Source organism: Thermobia domestica, chromosome 11 (assembly GCF_964235325.1).
Source record: "Thermobia domestica chromosome 11, izTheDome1.hap1.1, whole genome shotgun sequence".
Classification (NCBI taxonomy): domain Eukaryota; kingdom Metazoa; phylum Arthropoda; class Insecta; order Zygentoma; family Lepismatidae; genus Thermobia; species Thermobia domestica.
The window spans coordinates 36,143,410-36,156,819 of record NC_137464.1 but is presented as its reverse complement, the minus strand read 5'-3'; the positions used below and the strand labels follow the sequence as shown (position 1 = coordinate 36,156,819).

At 34.2% G+C, this 13,410-nt stretch overlaps 2 protein-coding genes across 3 annotated transcripts in view; one reads left to right on the top strand and one right to left on the bottom strand.

Moving 5' to 3' along the window:
• The window catches only part of Sras (Ras converting CAAX endopeptidase Sras), a 36,172-nt gene extending 27,694 nt beyond the window's left edge, over positions 1-8,478 (top strand). For both annotated transcript variants that reach the window (XM_081730372.1, XM_081730371.1), the window contains one exon: positions 3,297-8,478. In XM_081730372.1, the coding sequence (XP_081586498.1) occupies positions 3,297-3,502 (206 nt within the window). In that variant the 3' untranslated portion in view covers positions 3,503-8,478. The remainder of the gene's footprint in view (positions 1-3,296) is intronic.
• Positions 8,479-10,772: 2,294 nt separating this feature from the next.
• Positions 10,773-13,410, bottom strand: part of LOC145664045 (BTB/POZ domain-containing protein KCTD3) — a 44,240-nt gene continuing 41,602 nt past the window's right edge. The window contains exon 12 of the mRNA XM_081730370.1: positions 10,773-12,719. Within this exon, the coding sequence (XP_081586496.1) occupies positions 12,499-12,719 (221 nt within the window). The 3' untranslated portion in view covers positions 10,773-12,498. The remainder of the gene's footprint in view (positions 12,720-13,410) is intronic.

The window sequence follows — 13,410 nt, the reverse complement described above, 5'->3', positions numbered from 1 at the left end:
CTTTTTTTAGCAAGCTTCATCTGAGGATCAGAGTACTTATGTAGGAAAGTACATCTCTTTAAATTAGATCGTAAATTGTGGGGGGGGAAATGAATAATATTACTGACTGCGACTACACTCTGTAAAGAAAAAATAGCGACATCTCAATTCTCAAAGTAACTTACACAGAAAACCATAGTTGCAGCCGGCTAGAAGAGGAATAGAAGGAAATTATGAGTGTGATAATTCATTTCCATTATTTGTGACACGTATGGTGTACAATGGCGCTTACTAATTATTTATGTATCAGTAATATTCTCTCCAGATGGCACCTGATAGTGTCTCGTAAATTATTGGGGTGAGAATTCTGCATTGCATTTGTGATGTGTAAGCCCAGGTAATTAGCATTTTGTGATTGTTCTATGCTTTGTAATTGTTTGAACAGTGTCAAGTGGCAATATTGTTGTATTGTTGTTATGCAGTGTTGTTTTTGTATGAAATTGTTGCTACATGTGAACTGTAAACAAGTATGATTGGTAAGAAATGTGACTTGTCGTCACGTGAACAAGACATACTTCTTGCTTTGCACAGCTAAGTTACATCTCTAATGGAGATGGCTGGAATACTCAGAATTTACCATTCGACGGCAGAAAGAGTAATTCACAAGCAAAAATAGTATAAGAAATCATCCCTTCGTCAACAGTGTAATAGAAAAAAAGAAAGCATCACCCAGAGCTGATCGCCAAATAAAATCAATGGCACTGCAGAATTAAGGAATGACTTCCCCAAAAATCATTTTGATCTTGGAACTGCAGTCAGTCGTACGACTGTATTGTCTTAACTGTATGAGGAGGATATTACGAAGAAAGAAAGAAAGAAAGAAAGAAAAAAAAAAAACGCCTGGAAAGTCGAAACTAACAAAAACACCGAAGACTTCAACACGTACGTTTGTGAGGCGATATGCTACTTGGACTTATGACAACTGGAAGCATGTTGTTTTCTCCTTTGAAAAAGGTTTAGAATAGTTGGAAACGATAGTGGTGTGAAGTTGTGGATACGAATGAGCGAGAAACTTGATACGGATTTTGTTTAAGAGATGCAAATATTCAGTTATTGAGTGATTGTATGGGCTTGCTTCACTGTCAAAGACGTCAGAACAATGGATATATGTGAAGAGTCATTTGATGTACAAAAATGTCTTCAAATTCTGGTACGTAAAATTCTTCAAACAGCTAAAGGTAACTTTCCTGAAGAAGATATGGACTACTTCATTTTCCAGGACGTAAATGCTTCACGTCAATGAACGAAAATCGTTAATACGTGGTGCAAGAATATGACTATTCAAAGACTCATGTGGCCTCGAAACTCACCTGACATGAATCCAATTGTAAAGTTTGGGTCGATATGAGCAGAAGACTCAATAGACAACTATCTCGGATAGAATGGAACTCACGGAACAGATAATCCGGGAGTGATTCCATGAAATCAAGGTTGCATTTTGCAATAGCCTTGTCACCAAAAGGCCTCGACGATTCTTCTGCAAGTACTAAAGCCCATGGTCCACATACGAAATCTAGTTTGATGTATTGTACCTTTCAATGTTCGTACACAATATGTCACTCTTAAGAAATTACTTTTTTGTTTTGTACTATTATTGTTGATTTTTCATACTTTTATGTATAATTCTTCCCACAGCCATTTTTGCTGAAAACACACACAGCTACTAATATATGCATATAAATTCATTATGTGCATATAAAAAACCTGAAATTGCGGCGCAAGTATTAAGAATGAACTGCTCATTAAGAATATGCATCGTAATATTATCAGCAATTCATGTAAAAACTCATATTGGTTAATGTATGTTGTGAAAACTATATCCGAGCGGGTGTCGCTATTTTTCTTTACAGAGTGTATAAATATAGGGAAAGTGTGCTTGGCGTTTAATGTCTTTTATATCCACTGTTGCCAGCTACCTCATCTCTTTATGTGTAAAGCATGGCACATACAATCATGTAACGTTGGAGCATAATCGTGGGACGTTAAACTAAATAAAATTTATTGATATGTTAAGCTTGCTACATACAAAAGAGATGAGGTAGCTTATATATATATATATATACTGTTTGACTGGTATTACGAACATAAAGAATGGACATTAAATAAACATTTAAAAACTATATATATATATATATATACTTACATAGACTTACCTCGATAAGTAATATGATCCGCAGATGAACCCCGGTATAAGAAAGGTAAGCGAACTATCAAGAGCAATAGCACAATCATACCACAGAAAGGTGCAACTTTTTAATTATATGTACAATTTGCGTAAAATTGAAAAGTGTAAAATTTTAGTATTTTTCGATTTCAGCAAATTTTTAAAAAATGTGAAGTTAATTTTAAAGAAAAAGAAAAGAAAGAAAAGTGGATGAACATCTTCAAGTAGTAGTAGGTCTCTTTTTGTAGCCTCAGTACTGAAAAGGGACATTCAACTCGTCAGTCAGTCAATCCTGGAGAGTAATTCCTTTTAAGATTGATATTTATGTTAATTTTGAGTTAATAAGATTTACCTGTCAATGCTATGTTTTCAAATACTACTATTTGTTTTACTATTTATTTTTATGTAGAAAAATAAGTGAATGTAAATAAGAGGTTTTGGATAAGGATTTTTCTTTTTTAATCCAAGAATGGGAAGAAAATCTCAAGTATTTTGCATTGGGAGATATAATTGTGGCGGTAAAAAACTGTTGTCTTAGTTTCCAAATTCTGAGCGTTGTTAAATTGCTCCTGAAATTAATCTGTTTTAGATTAACTTACTGGTCCTCAAACATGTGATTGTAAAGAAGTTACTTTCGAACTTTCCAATCAATAACATTAGGTTAAATACTTCAGTATGATATGCACATGAATTTAGATTTTAGAATAGTCAAATCTTTACTAAAATGTATTTAAATCGTACTTACAGATCTTATTTGTTCTTCTAAATCATCTAATTATATTAAAACTATAGACTACTCCAAAAGTTATTAATTGAATTCGCGAATGATGTATTTTCATTAAGCATTTCGTCATGCATACAACTTGAAAATTTGTCTTGCTGTCTTCCTTTGGTAGAAAAGTATATATAGTCCCGTTATAAAATAATAATAATAAATAAAAAAAGGAAATAAAAGAAAATATATGATTCTAGTTGATTCTAGTAAATGTAAGACCTATACCGTTCTTCTTCCCGTCGAAGATTTTTCTTTTTAAGGACAGAAATCATTATTTAGCTAGATTATTGTTAAAAATATATTTATTTATTTTTTCAGGTCACTTTGTGGCTCCATTTATAGTTCATGCCTTTTGTAATCACATGGGCTTCCCAGATTTTACCGAGCTGCTCACGTACAAAGATCCACAAAGAATTATCTTAATGACAATGTTCGTAGTTGGTTTAGTGAGCTGGTGTTTGCTACTTACACCATTGACTAATCCATCATTATATAGTAACGATATTTATTCGAAGATTCACTGACAATAACCAGATTTAGGAGTTGATGCTGGTGAATCAAGGAAAATGTGATAATATTCGAGCAGAATTAACATTAACGTTACTTACGTGATATGATTTTGTTATATGTTATTGAATGCACAATCATACCACCATAAACTTTGTATGTTGAGAAATGCATTTCGTTACTTTCCAATGAGCACAAAACGATTGAAAGAAATCATATCAGATGCGGAAAAACGTTGAATATATTGTATGTATTGTAAATAGTGTAAGAGTTAACGTATTTTTTGTAGATTGTACAGTGTTACTAGAGTGATTGTATGTGTTAGATCCATTTTTACTAGTTTTGACTAAAGGTAAATTTGTACATCTAGATACTTGTTTCCATCGTTAAGCCAGTCGTATTTTTATTTAAGTAGTATTAAATTAATATCGATACGTACACGTAAGATATAATTGTTAGGTACTTCGTCTTAGAGGAGCAGAAGTTCAACGTTTTGTATCCGTCTAATGCTATATGCATTTCAGGAAATAGACTGCATAATGTAAACCCCTAATAATTTTGAATCTTTTTTTTTTAAAGCATTTATTGAGCGTAAAGAAGAACGTAACTTTTTGTTCATTAATATATATTTTGCATAATGTTAAATATGTAATGTTCTTAAAGGTGAATTTCTGTATAATTAAAATAAACTACTCCTTATTAATGTTAAACCATTTTGTTGATCTGTATGTAAATCTAAAGTACTCTACTTGCTCTTCGCTGTTGAATTTATTAAGCGGTTGTAGATACTCAAATCTATAAAACCATTACCATGCCTGTTGTTCTGTGTGGTTGCGAAACATGGTTGCTTACTCTGAGGGAAGGACGTAGACTAAAAGTATTTGAAAACAAGATCCTCAGGCGAATATTCGGACCCAAGAGAAACGGGAATGGGGAATGTCGGAAAGTTCATAACGAGGAACTACATAATTTATACCATTCACCAAACATTGTTAGGATCATGAAATCAGGAGGTTCAGGTTGACAGGTCATGTAGCCAGAATGGAAGAAATTAGGAACGCTTTCAAAGTCTTAACTGGAAATCTAATCGGAAAACGACTATTAGGAAGGCCTAGGCACAGGTGAGAGGACAATGTTAAGATGGATCTCGCAGAAATAGAAATACAAAGTAGAAACTGGATCCAGTTGGCTAAGAACCAAAGTGAATGGAGAGCTTTCGTGAACGCGTCATTGAACCTCCATAGGCCACAGTGTGAATTAATTAGATAGTCAAATTTAAACACAACGTGGGCGCTCTGGATTCTAAACCACCATTGATATCTTCACTCGCGCTACCAAGAACGAAAGAAGAGATTAGCTTATAATTTTGCACTGGAAATCCACAGAAAATTAGAAGGTGTCTATGGTTAAGTTTTGTGTCCTAGTATACAGTTGCCAACAAAAATGTGATTAACCGACATCATTTCTTGTCTACTTACTGATATTATGATAATTATTGATACTATAGGATACATTACTATTACACTGTAAAAGGTATTATTCCACCTAAAGCATCCAGTGAAAACAAACTCCAGTAGACAATTTTGAAACATTTCTCCCTCCGTCGTCGGCGCACCAAAAGAAAACTTTCTGCTACATAAATAATGTAATATATGAATTTCTCTCCTTACCCATCGTATGCGATGAAATAAACTTGTAAAGTGTTAGTAGATTTTTCTCCTCTTCCGAACATTTTGACTAAAAACGTCTTGATAATGTCCATCATCCGCTGGATTATGTAGGAGATACTCTAGCGTGTTTAACCTGCGAAAAATTAAACGGGTAATCCTAAGACATACATAGACACCAATAGGTTCATAATGAAGATACTTCTAATATATACTTTATGTAACAAAGACGCACAGCGTAGTCTTCGTTAAGTTACAGCGAATTATACTCAGATTGGCACATTAGAGATTTTGAAGAGGTGCATATTAATTCTCAATGTTAAAGAAGGTTGTGTTGGAGTGGAAGTGTCGAAGGTTCATACAAAACATGTGCATCAACGTGTAAGAATGAGAATAGGAGAAAAATTATGGAATAGGTGACAATTATGGAATGAAAATAAATACTAGAAAGATGAAAGCAGTGGTGATTGGAATGAAAGAAACTGTACCAAGCGCAAAAGAGTAAATGATTAATGTTCGGTATCAAGGTAGTTTTGTGAGTAAAGATCTGAAATGTGGGCGGAAAATTAAAGCAGAGATAGGAAACCGTGAGTCATATGAATCGTTAAATAGATACGGAAAAGACGAGTTAAATGTTTCATGTGGGAAGTGTTTGTACTGTATGGGACAGAAACATGAACATTACGAAAGAGTGACGAGAAAGCGTTCGAAACGGGCTTTGGAGAAAAATGGAGATTAGCTAGATGGAATTAAAATTCGATAAGGAAGTGTCTATAGCAATACCACAGTAGATTTACAAAAGTAAAATAAGCTGGTTACAATATTACTTAAAAAGAATTGTCTTATTAAAGACGTAATAGAAAGTATAAGAGATGAGGGGAAGTAGATGATTAATGTTGGAAAGGGACAAGGAGATGAGTGTAGCGAGCATAAAAGTTCCTACTTTCTGCAAATAACCTGTTCGCGATGCAGATATCCCATCCCACTAACTCTTGTTTTGAAAGTACCACCAGTGAAGTAAACAAAAATTTGACTATTTATGATTAGTAAATTCGGGGTCGAATAAAGGAGCAAGGTGAGTATTTTTGGTTTACAAATAAAACAAGTAGTTTCATTGTGGGAAGAAATACACCCGTGTTGAACAAAATACGAAGAATTCTCATTTGATTTGAATACTGCTTTAATAAATTCTCTTGCACGTTATTCTAGCCGGAACTAGTTTTCTATAATTTATTACACTGGGTACATTAGGAAATGTACAGGAGTAAAAGATATTTAATATTTGTATGTACCTAGCCTAGGGACAAGTGATAAAGTATAAGAAATTCTTAACGTAAACAAATAAATAGAATATTTTAAATATACGTTTGTCGTCTCTGCAGGAATGAGGAAAAGAAGCGGAGTTACTTTTTAGCGAAGTTTTTTTTTTTTAAGTATGCGTGTAGCATGGCAGCAATTACCAACAGAGACTTCAGAATCCATATATGTAAATTCTGTTTTATGAAAGTAAGTCACAGAACTGCGCATTTGCAATCATAAGGGAAAATGAATTAAATTTCGTTTCATAATGCAAAGTTAAAGGCTCTTCTCAGTAGTATTTATTCAAGAATCATGAGGCTGTAGGATGCCTTGTTCAATTGAGAAGTCGCAAACTCCAACGAAAATGATATCAATATGTAATTCGTAAATGTGCTAACTTAAATCACATACTGGAAGGCTGTCTTTCATACATCTGTAATGCCACAAGAAAATTATGTTCAGAATTGTATAACATATTTATGGTATTTCCAAACGACTGCCTTTAATATTGAATAAAGAATTAGTTCTTCCTCTAATACAGTTGTGCAGTATGGTGTGCATATCAATAAGAAGATAACACTCTGGAGAGTTGCTTTAAATCCTTGTTACGTAACACAATGCATTCTTATAACGATAAGATTCAGTAAAGCTGGAGTTGTAAGTGTACCATTACGCACTATGTTTGTGAATTTAATCATTTATGGTTTTGACATATTTTAAATTGTCCATTGTTCTCAAGGAAGTTCGTAAAAAACAAATGTATTTTTCTTGCGGGGGGATATTAGCTTACAATAGAGAAAAGTTTCTCTAGCTGCATTAGAATTATCAAACTTCTATTATACACTTGATAACGTATACATTATAATAATATCTAATCTGGCTTAAGAAAAAATTAAATTGCTTTCATTCATAAAGTGAACGATCTAAATTATGCTAATGTATCTCCATTAATCTGGAAAATATAATAGTAGGATGTAAAACGGAATAGTTTAAAATACTCCTATACTTGTTTTGAAATAATACTTTTTGCTGTCAAAAATATCTAAGCAAATATACAAATAAAAATGTAATTTTTAAATTACTTATCTAATGCTAATATGCGTAGCCACCTCTCAGCCAAAGACCACAACGCGAAGAGACTAGATAGGAAGTATACCAAAATTTGGGAGTAACTTTATAGTGATATTTCTCAAGAAATATGGTTTAACAACAGCAACATATCCTGTATCTTTTCACCTTTTCTCAAACTTTACTTATTGGTTGGGTAGAGTGGATGTGGGATTCATTGATCTTGTGTAACATCAGTTGGTAAATTGTTCAAGTCAAACCCTGCGATGACATTTTTTAAACCGAAGTTGAGGTGTTTAAAAGATATAATTTTTAATTATCATTGTTAGAGGGCAAGCAGATTTCATGTTAAAGTCTGAAGAGTAATTGGGAATTTTGTACAAATCAAATATGTGTAATTTTCAGAAAGAAAATTAGAATTACACAAATATTACTTGAAAAAAAGAAACGGTGTATAAGTGAACATCTGTATATTTTATTGATTCAGCAAATAAATGTTTTATTCCCAATGAAGAACAGTAGTAATGAACAGTTGTGGTCATGACTTATCTTGCATAATAATAGTATACGTAATCAATTAGTCTAAATGCTGGTCAAAGCGATTTTACCGTCATGTGGCCATGTAAAGAACATTTTAAAACTATTTTAATTGTTTTCTGTTGTTGTTCTACTGTAATTTTTTAAAAAGAAACAAATGAATGGAAAGGTGACCTGTTATTTCTTTTCAGAGGTTTTGTAATATTGTATTCTTTTTAATATTTTTATGCATAATTTTAAAGATATTTATAATTTGTATATATCATTGATATTGTAAACATGTTTATAACAAATTGTACAAAAAAATGTTACCACAGTGTTCCTATTTGTGGAAAACTAATGAGTCATTGTCTAAAAATGTTGTTTTAAACTGGAGTGCAGTGAACTAATGAAGTAAAGTTCATGTTATGTAAAGAAAAAAATATTTATTAATAGTGTTAAATTCTGTATTGCTCGCGTATTTTACCCACTAGTTTATAAAGAAATATTTTAATTTTTGCTTTTGCTTCGTGTATTGTACAGACTTCTTTTTTTTTAAAAAATACTTCTAATTCGACCACTGCCTATGGGATTGGTAATCATTCTTCTCGATAAGGTAACTTCTATTCCACGTTATTGTTCGCTTACCAGTAACTCCACTATCTGCTTCAGAGAAATCCTAGATGCCGTTGCTGCAACCTAGTGCCTGCGCTAAGGGCAGTAATGACAGTAAATACTTCAAGATGGAAGTAATAATTATACAGTTTCGTACAAATGAAATGTGCTAAATTTAGCGGAATAGTTTTGCAGCCGTGCAGCAGAACGAGAATTCGGAAGTCTTAATTCCAATGTTCGTTATTGGAAGGTCATACCTTTGGCACTGTCATGGTCCGTTCCGACTCGTGGTAATTTGCGTCTTTCTATGTTCAGAATAGACACTGTTCAATTTAACACGTTACAACTAATAAAGGTTAAATAGAGTTTCGTAATAAAAAGACATTCGTTCAACTTTTCACATTACAGTAGCGTCATTGCCCTGTTATTCATGACTTTCGGCATAAAGGTAAATCTTAGTTCAAAATGGTAAATATTTATGACACAACTTATTTTTTACGTATGGAGTTTTTTCAGCTAAATCCGTGCTTTTTCTGGAGACGAAGACAGTGTTTGTTCTTTCACGGTCAATGTATGTGCCGATATTTTCATATTATTAGCAGGAACTCGTATCTAAAATAGCTGGTATTGGAGAACACTAACTTTTGAGAAACAAAACAAGCATAGCTAGCCTTCATAAACGTTTCTGTAGAAGAAAAATTTTTTTCTTTATTTATTGAGAAATGACTTAGAATGCACACACACACAGAAAATAAATAAATACGAGTAGTTTTCACATTGTGAAACTACGGTAAGACTTGTACAGTATGGGGTTCCAATAAAACTTTAAATACTATTACGTGATTAAAGCAGGAAATGGGATACAGTAGAGATGGAGCCTATTGGGACGCCGAATCCCTATTTTATATACATATATATATATATTAAATGGTTTATTCAACAGTTTGCTTCGACACCTGTCGGCAGACAGACAGATTTGTCCATACTTGTAAGGTTACGCAGCCTGCAGTGAAATGTGCATATATGTTATTTCATTCAGCGATTTTTCGACATATGCTCCATATCGATTGAGGCACTTGTCGCATCGTGAAATGAGTTGAGTTGATTTTGAGTTTAACGTCCGTTCAGCAGCGAGGCTATATGAGACGTGGACCTACTGATTAACGTGGAATCCGAACCACATGAGTTCCCACCGGGAATCGAACCCGGGCCTCCGCATCGTCGAATGAGTTTGAAAATTGCCTCTAGGTAAAAATTATGTCTGCTGGTTCAGCCACGTTCACAAAGTGTTTCACCTCCTCGTCTGAAGCAAAGCAACGTCCTCCTAGGTGTTCCTTCAAGTGCGGGAACAGATGAAAGTCGCTTGGAGCGAGGTCCGGGCTCTAGGGTGGGTGGTCGATGATGTCCCAGCGAAACTGCTTCAACAGCGTGATGGTCTTCTGGGCTGTATGCGGGTGAGTGTTGTTGTGAGGGAAGATGCCCTCAGTGAGAAGTCCTGACCGAGAAATTACAGTATCTCCGTAAACCTCTACCAGCTGCCGGTGGATTTCAGCCGCGGTTACATGTTTCGCCCACAGGAATCGAAGAACTGAGCAAACTTCTTCGCGAGACCAATTTTCCAAACTAGTCACTATTTGTGTTTACCTACAACTAGCGCCATAGGTGGCGAGTGGCTGAAACCTGCACAGTTGCCAACTCCATGTATTAGAATTACCGCACACACCACATTTCTCTATAAGACGAAACTCCAGAAGTATCAGTCTTATAACCATAGCAGGGTGTCTACTAAAATTTCAAAATAAAATTTTGTGACATTCTCAAGTGCGAATTTGGCCGAATTTTCATACATGCGATAGAAGCATACTTTGGTTGCCATTTGACAGTGTCTAAAGCTGATCATAGACATTTTTGGTGGTGAATTTTCACGTTTTATAGAACAAATTTTCCGGTATGCATTTATATTTGTACAGATTAAAAAAAAAATCGTGACCCAAAAGCTACATTTCGTGACTTTTTCATGACCGATAGACACCCTGCTTAGTTTCTGATCACCCTTTGTTCAAACTGAATAGCGAAAATAACCACTTATAACTGGAGGAATAGGTTAAGAAAAATACTCATCTCACTAATACCCATTTTTATCACAATTTATGGATAAAGGAACAAATTTACAAAAACTTCTCAAAACTTAAACTTACAGCATCTATCAGACAAACATTAATCTACTCAACTTGAGTACAAATTAGATTAAAAACCAAGCATTGACCTTGTATTCAGAAAGATTATTTCTTCTTTTTACATAATTACGACCCTCCCTGGGGCCTTCCTGAGTCACGTAGAGAATATTCTTGAAACATCACAACCTTATCCTCACGCATCTTTACTTGTGAATCCAATCTGGTGACTTCAGGAGAGTTGAGTTGATTTTGAGTTTAACGTCCCATTCAGCAGCGAGGCTATATGAGACGTGGACCTACTGATTAACGTGGAATCCGAACCACATGAGCTCCCGCCGGGAATCGAACCCGGGCCTCTCGCGCCAAAGGCGCGTACGCTAACCGCTTAGCCACGGAGAAGCTCATGTGACTTCAGGAGAGTCCATAACAATCGATTCATCATAGCTGCTTCATAGTAGGATTAAATGATAACATTGTTACGATGAGTCTTTGTGACCATGCATGCAGGTGGCGTTCCATAGTAAGATATTCAAACTCTTGAGTTTCTGAAAATTCGATATGGAACGCCACCTACACAATAACAGCGTAATTTTTTACTTTCACTATGAAGCAGCTGATTGGATCAGTCATGTGCAATCTCCGTGAGTTTATCTACAAGTAACACTAAACATTTACTGGATTTTCGCCGCATTCTGTGTTCTCATGTTTCAAGGATGTCCTCTACGTGGCTGAATAATTAAGAAAAGAAAAATAGCAGCACGAGAAAATCGAAATCATGTAACAAGAAGAAATTTTCTTTCTGGCATTCAAGATCATTGCTTATTTTTTAATCTATAAATATTTACCTTGTAGCATTAATTAACAAGTATTGTAGTACAAATCTTACATCTGTAAAAATCGTATAACACCTCACGCATTCTCCACATACGATAAAGAGAAGACAAAAGTACGGTTGAAAATCTCCATTATAATCATTCTAGTATCAAATACATGTTATTACTGGAAAAACTAATCACCCAATAAATGTATCCAAATACCTGTTTTTTCCATGTACATGTTTCAATAAAGAAATTGAAGAGAAAGTATCAGGTTAAATACACTCAGTATACACAAATGATACATTTCAAAAGAAAAATAGACACTTATCACGTAAGTGCATATGTATTTGTGTGTAATAAATCCAATAATCAATACTCATAATCTCTGAACAATTATTTAAAAAAAAAAAAAAAAATCAAAACGCCAGATGATGTATATTCAAACACAATGAACACTTGACACTGCCGTTTATTCACAGCCGTATGGAATCTTGATATGCAGATGTTACGGAAGAGTTTTATCAGCACCTGCATAAAAGGTAACAAATGGTAACATGTAAATATTCATCACAGCGAAATGTATACATTCAGTTATACGTAACACCGATTAGTTATCTCCAAACTCCGTCATAAAGACACGCACCAATGTCTTTGGTACAAAAATTATAAATATATATGCAACATATTTTGGTTTTATCATCTGTAATGTGGTAATAATCGTTATCACAGTTGATAGACTACACAATCTTTTTAATTCCATTGTAAATCAAGCCGTATCCATAACAGGAATTATAGGAAACATCCCCATAGAATGTGGGAATACAAAATAATGAATGAAATGTCAAATGATATGCTAACAATGAACACCATGGCGATCGTCTGTTTCTGCCTCAGCGGGTTCTTGAGATTGATTTAGAAATGCAACATTCGAAGCCTTAATTCTCGCAGCAGCGCTTCCAGCCATTGACGGACAGGGAGAAATACACGGCGTTGAGCAATGAGAATTACTCAGATCACACTGATCTAGAAGCTTCAGTAGTTCTTCTGCTGTTGGACCACCAGACGTTTGTGTGGCTGGAAACAGAGTGATTTAATTGTAGTACATTCACAAAATAACATTATTTCGTGTATAATAAACTATAAGTATTAAATTATCACAAACTTCTATACACTAAGTTTATCAGCTAACATTTTTGTCGTGACGCAGGAGTTTATTTTAATACCAACTATCAATTGAATCAGTGAGTAGAAAAAGGAGAATATTCCCCAACACGTTACTTTTGAAAAGCGAAAAGTAAAACTGCTTACCGGAAATACCCTTGCTTACGTAAAAATATCTGTATGGGAGATTTGTAGCCTACGTTAAGACCTTTCATTTCCAAAAATTCCGAAAACATAATGGGAGTGGATATTTGGTTATAGAGAAATTGTTATCGTGGAATGTTATCCTTTATTTTTGGAATGATCTTCTTTTTCTACTCACCGATTCAATTCTAGTTTTCGTTCCATTACGCCTTCTATCATGACTTTTAGAATATAGTTTCTCCTAAAACAATGTCCTAATTATTGTTCATGAAAACCAATTGCAGAACTGTCTGCTAAATAAACCTTGCCCATCCCTATCCTTATACTGATTTTCTGAAATAATCATTATTTGCCGAAATTAAATCTTTAACAAGGAAAGAAGTTGGATATTATCGATGGGAGCTTAATTACAGAAGAAGCATAATGGTTTATGCGTTGTATACTGTAAATCCAACACTAA